Source organism: Sinocyclocheilus anshuiensis, unplaced genomic scaffold, assembly GCF_001515605.1.
Source record: "Sinocyclocheilus anshuiensis isolate Anshui unplaced genomic scaffold, SAMN03320099.WGS_v1.1 scaffold283, whole genome shotgun sequence".
NCBI classification, from domain to species: domain Eukaryota; kingdom Metazoa; phylum Chordata; class Actinopteri; order Cypriniformes; family Cyprinidae; genus Sinocyclocheilus; species Sinocyclocheilus anshuiensis.
The window spans coordinates 3089016-3096659 of NW_015549605.1; the positions used below are offsets into that span (position 1 = coordinate 3089016).

A 7644-nucleotide genomic window follows, 5' to 3' on the forward strand; every position below is an offset into this window, starting at 1 on the left:
CGAAATTATCCATCCTCGATCACTTTTAGTCAGCTTTGACGAAACTCCTCTCAGCTAGCACGTCTTTTCAAAGTGAAAGTAGCCTTGTCACCTGACCAAAATAAATAATTATTTTGTGCCTAAAAAGTGCCTAAAACTTTTAAAAGTACTGTAGCCTTTGCAGGTAGGTTTATTGAAGCATCTTAGACGTTGCCACAGTTCTTCTGGATTTAGTCTGTCTCAGTTTGTTCTGTTTCTTAATGTCATTCCAGACAGACTGGATGATGATGAGATCATATCTCTGTGAGGAGCAATGGCTGTTGTCAGACTCCTTGTGCAAGCAAAAGTCTCACTGGATTATTACAATTAATGGCAAAATGAATGTTTGGAATGTAAACTGATATTTCCTACCGTCTACGCGCTGGACACCGATGGACAGATCCTCAAGGTTTTTCAACTCATAAATGTGTCCTGTTCCCATTGCTTTCTTACGAGTACAGACAATCTAGGATACCAGAACTAAAAATGCATTGCTAAGGTAATATGAAACAGCATTAAAGATGTCAAGCTCATCTAAATCTTGCATATAGTTTTCTCACAGTCATGGCTGACAAACAGCCATCGAGGTGGAGCGGTGAGAGGTTTGTGGTTTTCCGTATCCTCTCACACTCAGTCTGTGCCGACTGTGTCTCTCTGCAGGGGTTTGTGGCCGTGGGCTCGGGCGAGCCGGGCGGAGACGAGTATCACACCTTCGTGCTTTACCACAACAACAGCCCGCGCTGGGCGGAGCTAATCAAGCTGCCCATCCCAGTCGACATGTTCCGGGGCTCTCATGTCCGCTTCGAGTTCCGCCACTGTTCCAGTAAGTCCGACGCGACTGATGAGAAAACCATTGTTCTTTTTGTTCCTCGCTTTAGGATGCATTTCATATTCACATAAGACTGAGGCAAGACAGTATTTCCCACACTTAATAGATGCAGAGCTTGAGAGAGGAAGTTAAATGGGCTGAATTTCAAATGAGTGTTGGAGAGTGCAGGAGATGTAGCAGTGAACCGTGTGAGTCAGAGCATCACTAATGGGCACTTAATATGGGCAAGTATAATCCAGAAGTGGAGATCACCAAGGGGTATTTTTGGGTCTTTTTTTATGCAAATAATTTCCAGTTAAGCATATGTGCTTAATTCAGTTCTGTATTTGTCAGATGTGTAGACTTCCTGTACACCAAAACACCTCAAATCATCTGAAGGACATCATTCATTGATCTATTGACCAGTATGAATTTTTGTGCTGGTCCAAATTGGTTTATGCTAGTTTTGGTGCTGGTATAGGGTTGAGAATCAAGGTTTTTATTCAGAATAATGATGCTGGAGCCAAATGATTGGTTGATGTGGCTTTGGTTTTGTGCAAATGAAATGACACAATGATGTCACTGGCCATGTGCGGCCTATTTTTATTCTTATGTTATTCAGTAGTTGACTTTTGAATGTGTGAGACATTGTTTTTTGTGATTTTTCCTGTCTAAAGACACTTATGCCTCTGTAAGTGGCATGACTCAAAGAGAAAAATAAATCCAAAAGTTCGGGTTTAAGCAAGATAACAAAGACAGTGACGTTATGAATAAATGTAAAAAGGTAATAAACCATTATATAAAAAGTGTAAACACAATTTTACATTTGTAAATTCTATGAATAAATAATAAAATAATATAAAATAATTATTTTAATAATTATAAAATAATAATGCTAAATATTATTTTTATTTAATATATATTAATATATTAATTAATTGTAATATATATGTACACATACATATATATGTATATTTTACATTATATATATATTTTCCAAATATTGTACATTATCCATTCTTTCTTCCTCAGAATTACGAAAAGACTGGATAATGTAGTCATTAAGGTATATGAATTGTTAATTTAATCATTACATTTTGATGACTGGCTTGCCAAGCATGTATTGCTCATTAACACCAGCATCCAAAACACAACATATTTTCTGTATGGCTGTGACTATTTTTCCTGATATTGTCAAGAAGGGTCACAGACATGTAGTGGCCTAAAGCTCCAGATTAAATGTCAATGTTTAGTTCCAGCATAAAAACTGTATTTTCTTTTTAAGGAGTTTTAAATGGATTTGGCTTGTAATATACAGTGTTTGTGTTCTCCAGCAAAAGACAAGGGGGAAAAGAAGCTGTTCGGCTTCTCATTCGTTCCTCTAATGCAGGAAGACGGGCGGACTCTGCCCGACGGCACCCACGAGCTCATCGTTCATAAGGTACAGCTGTCAAAATGTCTCATTGGCTTTTCTGCAACAAATGCAATTTAAGAGCAACTGTATGTCAAATGACAAATTGTCCTGGCTGACACTTATTTCATTCTGCATGCTCCTTGTTGCCTCAAAGTCCTGAATTCAAAAAGTGGCTTCTCATTAAAAAGTGTAGGAGTTAAATAACCGTGTCGGAAAACACATCCCTGTGGCACACCCAATTTAACAGCACGCTTCGGGCACAGCTCTGGTAATTGCAGACCGTGGAAGTGTTTGTGGATTTAACAGGCTTAAAAGAGGTCACAAACATACATGCACAGACACAGAGAGCTGCTGTTATTCGTGTCATGTTGTACCATCACCCCTCACACTCCATTAGTACATCAGTTCATTAAAGAATCTTTTGCTAAACAAATAAAAGACTATAATAATGTTCTGATGATTTACGAACAGCCCATTTTTGCAGCTTAGTCATGTACATGTAGCCTTTTATTTTAAAAATTGCAATTAAAAAACAGTCTAACGTATGTCCCATTTAAATCTAACAATGTACAACCTATAAAATATATTTTATTTGTGTATATGGATCAATGTGTGTAGCCTCAGGGAGGCTTAGCCCATAAACAGGCCCAGTATGATGCTGTGAGCTTCTCGTGGCCTATTTACACCCGCTGAAATAGGCCGGTTTGCTCCAGCGTTTACACACATGTCTTGACGTAACACTAGAGATCACTGAATCCTGTAATATTGCACTGAGCTGTGTCACTGGTCATGTACGACAGCAGTTCTGCTGACCTCTTACAGTACGTGTAGCAGTTTGAGCAAGATAAATGATAGAAAAAGAAATGTCAGCTGTTTGCATTTCTGCTAGAGGCAACAGAACTGCTGACTGAATGTGGAGCGATTGCATGATTCTAATTAAAGCAATAGTTCAGCCAAAAATAAAACTAATCTGTCATCATTGTACTTACCTTCGTTACAATCCCACATGACTTTGTGCTTTCTGTCGAACACAAAATAAGTTTTGCAAAATGTTAAAGGTTTCCTTGAAAAAAAAAAAAAAAATTATTATATATAAATTTTTTCCCCTAGGGGAAGCTTATACGTACATACAGTATATGTCTATACTGTATTTTTGATTAAATGTACATTAAGTACAATTAGTAACCCATTATGTAAAAAAAAAAAGATTTTACAAAATTAATAAATACATTAATTTAAAAATAATTATAAATCTAAATATTAAATAATAATATTTTAAATAAAGAAATTATCAGAAATGTATATGGAAAATAATTCTGATTTTACTATTTAGCTGTGGACATTTTTGTTTCAATATTTGTGTATATATTTATGGGTTAGGGTAAGCCCAACAATATGATATTGATATGATTTATTTTGTTTATATTCATAAATAAATAATAAACCTACACATATTTATACATGTATAAATATATAGACTTATATATGTACATTATGTAGCATATGGTTGGGGTTACCTTAACTTATAAACGTATATCATTTAATTATAAATATAAACAACAATAGTCATGTTTTTATATTATTTATTTATTTGTTTATTTTTAGATTATATTGCGTAATAATTGAATAATTGAAAGTCAAGAATTGACACTGCTAAATAGTAAAATAAGAATTTTCCATATACATTTCTGATAATTTATGTATTTAAAATATTATTTAATATTTAGTTATATAATTATTTTAAATTAATGTATTTATGAATTTTGCAATAAATTTTTTTGTTTATATCTATAATTAAATTATATACCATATGATACATACTGTACATATATGAATATATAGGTCTGTATGTTTATACATGTATAAATATGTGTAGATTTATAATTTGTTTATAAATATAAACAAAAAAAATCATATCTATATTTCTTTTTGGTATTCTTTTTGCAAGAATTCATACATATATATTTGTTTGTTTGTTTGGTTGTGTTATGATGTGTTAATTATTAAATTGCATATATTAAAAAAATAGGATAAAACAGTTGTCAGGATCTTTTTCATGCATGTTTTCCAGTGTGAGGAGAACGCTAACCTGCAAGACTGTGCTCGCTACCTCAAACTGCCCTTCTCGAAATCAAATCTGCCCGGCAACAACCAAACTATGAAAGGCACTAAGGAATCCCTATGGATCACATCATTCCTCTGTTCTACCAAACTCACTCAGAACGGTAATGTGTGTGTCTCTTTGTACAGGATATGATGGGACAAAACGTCCCTAGTTGGAAGTTTTCTTGGCATGATGCATCACAGAACATGGGAACATTTGGGTATCTGGCATGAAGTTTCACACACTGATTGCTTATTGGCTGTTTCCTGCAGGTGACATGCTGGACTTACTGAAGTGGAGAGCCCATCCGGAGAGAATCAGCGACAGCCTGTCTAAACTCAAAGAGATCGATGGCTCAGAAATAGTTAAGGTCAGCTGCCCTTCACAGCCTTGCTGTTGGTTAATGAACTTGTCAATCACAGTGATCTTTCCCCTAATTGGTGCATATTTACTAATAAAGTCAAATATCTCGAATCAGTTTTTACAAGATACACTGGACACGCTTTTTGGCATTTTGGATGAGAGTTCACAAAGATATGCACTCAAGGTGTTTGATTGTCTGGTAAGTACAGACCCTCATTTTTTTACACAATAGAGGCCAATGAAATTGCATGTTGCTTACTGTGAGTGTGCATTTTCGTCATTCAGGTGCACATTATAAACTTGCTCCAGGACAGCAAGTTTCAGCATTTTAAACCAGTCATGGACACCTACATTGAAAGCCACTTTGCAGGAGCCCTGTCATACAGGTATGTTAAAAATCAGAAGCGTTTAACTCTCAGGACGCCTGGAATCGATCCATTGATTTGAAGTGGAAATGTAGAGGTGTAAATGTGTGCTTGTGCTGTCTTTCATTAAAGTAAATGCCACTTGTGTTGAGGTTTTGTTATATAATGCATGATATTTGATGCATTGAATGTGGCTTAAGTGTCTAAATACTTTGTAGGGTCACTGTATAGTTTGTTTTTGTCCTGGACGTTTGTTCGCAGCTCTCTCAAAGCACTGATTCCTCACTCGAATAGCACTTCATTTTGCATGTTCATTCATCTGGGTCAGAGATCAGCCCACATTACAGCCTACACAGTTGTCGAATGTGCATGTTACGCAACCAATTACGTTAAAAACTGGACAGAATCAAACAGACAGCTGTCAAGATCACTTGAAAAATTAGAAAGACTGTACAGTTTATTTGCAGAAATTAATTTTAACATATAGTTTAGAATCAAATCTAATAGACACGGATTGAAAGCCACAACAGTCCAGTTCCATGGGGTGTTTAGACACATCTTTTTATTTCTAGTTATTCTTGCTCACTGGTGCAAATATATTGCGTCATGCTCTTTCATTTAAAGTCTCTTCCGTTCTGACTTTCAGTTCTCCTTTTGTTGTGATATTTAGTCTCTTAAAAACCATGTAACCGCATGCTTGCAGAGCATTGGAAGATCAGCTCAAGAACTTTCCTCTCGTACTTCACACGCTCCGGTGCGATGGATGTCACTTTCCTTCAACTTCTCACTGCAATGCTAGGAAATCAGTCAAAATGCCAGATGTGATTGCAATGCTTCTTTTTATGTTGCAATACATGAGCTTTTACGATACACTGTGATTAAGAAGTCTCTCTTGTTTTCCTGCAGTATCACGGCTTCACTTAAAATTGCATTTTAGATCTATTTTTTTTCTATTGATTGTTTGAAATTCAGAATAAAGACGTGCTCGATTAGAATGCTAATGTTTTGGGAAGAAGACACAAAAAACTTGATCGATAATTGGCAGACACATGGCTTAGTGGTTACATTGGGCTTTGGTACTCCTTCAGACAATGCAAGTTTGAATCCGGATTGCAACATTTGCATGCTACATTGCACCCTACATCTGTTTCCAATCACTTTCTCTCTCCTATCCGTAAAAACGTCTCAGGTTGCTTATGTAACCATGGTTCCCTGAGAAGGAAATGAGACACTGCATCCTCTAGAGGTCGCTATGGGGAACGCCTTCAGCGTGACCGGTATCTGAAGCATGCATCTGAACACGACAATAACATTGGCCGGCGACAGCCTATGACGTCATTGCCCGGCGCGATCACAGTATAAAAGGGCGCCGGGAGAACACGTCACCGGCTTCTTCATCTGAAGTTTCCGTCCGAATCATGGCAAGGGAACTAGAGGACGCATTGTCTCGTTCCCTTCTCAGGGAACCATGGTTACATGCATAACCTGAGACGTTCCCTTCCGAGGGAATTTTGAACTGTGTCCTCTAGAGGTCGCTATGGGGAACGTTATACCCACGCCGCCATGCTGAGGGGAGTGCATGCCAGAAACCATGGCGAGCACTAAATACCAACTCTACCATGGCCTTGGGAGTTGCCCCTAAGATGCCTTGACGGCTGTCAGTGACATTATACCCTCCGGCTAAGATCCTGAGCTGCATACCCTAAACAACTTACCTGATAAGGGCTGGGTTGGGAAGCCCGAGCCTAGGGCAGAGCTCAAAGGCTTGGAATCAGAAGAAAGAGATTCCTTTGAGGAGATACGGACAGGTGTCTAAAAAAACAAACCAGACCCTGGCCTGTCACGCAGGGGGCTACTGCCTGCTCTGAATGAGCTTGGTCAAAAAACTGGCTTGACAGATCTTTGGTAGCATCACCCTGCTCAGAAATGTATCAACAGGGATACATAAGTTGAGTGGAGCCCAAGGTGAAAACCGGGGCCTAAACCAACTCAGAGAAAGGGAACGAGGCTGACAGTGCGTAACCCTTACCATACAGGATTTTAGAAAGTGCACAGAATGCTTAAACCTCTCAGGTGAGGGGAGCACTGCTAGGCTTGACCAAATAGGGGCAACTAATCAGGGAGGCAGCAAGCGGCCAAACTATCTGATGTCGCTGTCACAGAGCTCAAAGAGTGGAGGGCTCGACTTAACTAAAAGAGAGGAACCCAGCTCGACCGAAGCGATCAATAGCCCAGGGGCAAAGTACCTAGCTCTCAAGTAGAGAGAAGGACTCACATAATCTGCCCAGGACCGGCGAGCTCATAAAAGACCCTCCCACAGTGAGGGGAGCACGGCCATGTCCGGGGAGCAGATTGACCGCAAATGGGACATCAGAAATGGGATCCAGCTTAAAAGGGGATCGCACATTTCAACAAGGAACAAAAGGGTCCCAGCATAGAGGCAACTGACCAAGGAGGTGACAGGACGGACCTAACAACTCAGTATCATTGCATATGGAGTTCTCGGGATCAGCGCTCTCAGCTCTCAAGCTGAGGCGGGCCCTCAAAGCACAAACTGGGAGCGATAGGCTCC

At 38.6% G+C, this 7644-nt stretch overlaps 1 protein-coding gene across 1 annotated transcript in view; it reads left to right on the forward strand.

Annotated features, from left to right (window-relative positions):
• The window catches only part of LOC107658732 (dedicator of cytokinesis protein 4-like), a 117769-nt gene that overhangs the window by 68547 nt on the left and 41578 nt on the right, over positions 1–7644 (forward strand). The window contains exons 15-21 of the mRNA XM_016447384.1: positions 393–427; positions 679–841; positions 2161–2267; positions 4312–4465; positions 4617–4714; positions 4823–4906; positions 4993–5093. Of these exons, the coding sequence (XP_016302870.1) occupies positions 393–427; positions 679–841; positions 2161–2267; positions 4312–4465; positions 4617–4714; positions 4823–4906; positions 4993–5093 (742 nt within the window). The remainder of the gene's footprint in view (positions 1–392; positions 428–678; positions 842–2160; positions 2268–4311; positions 4466–4616; positions 4715–4822; positions 4907–4992; positions 5094–7644) is intronic.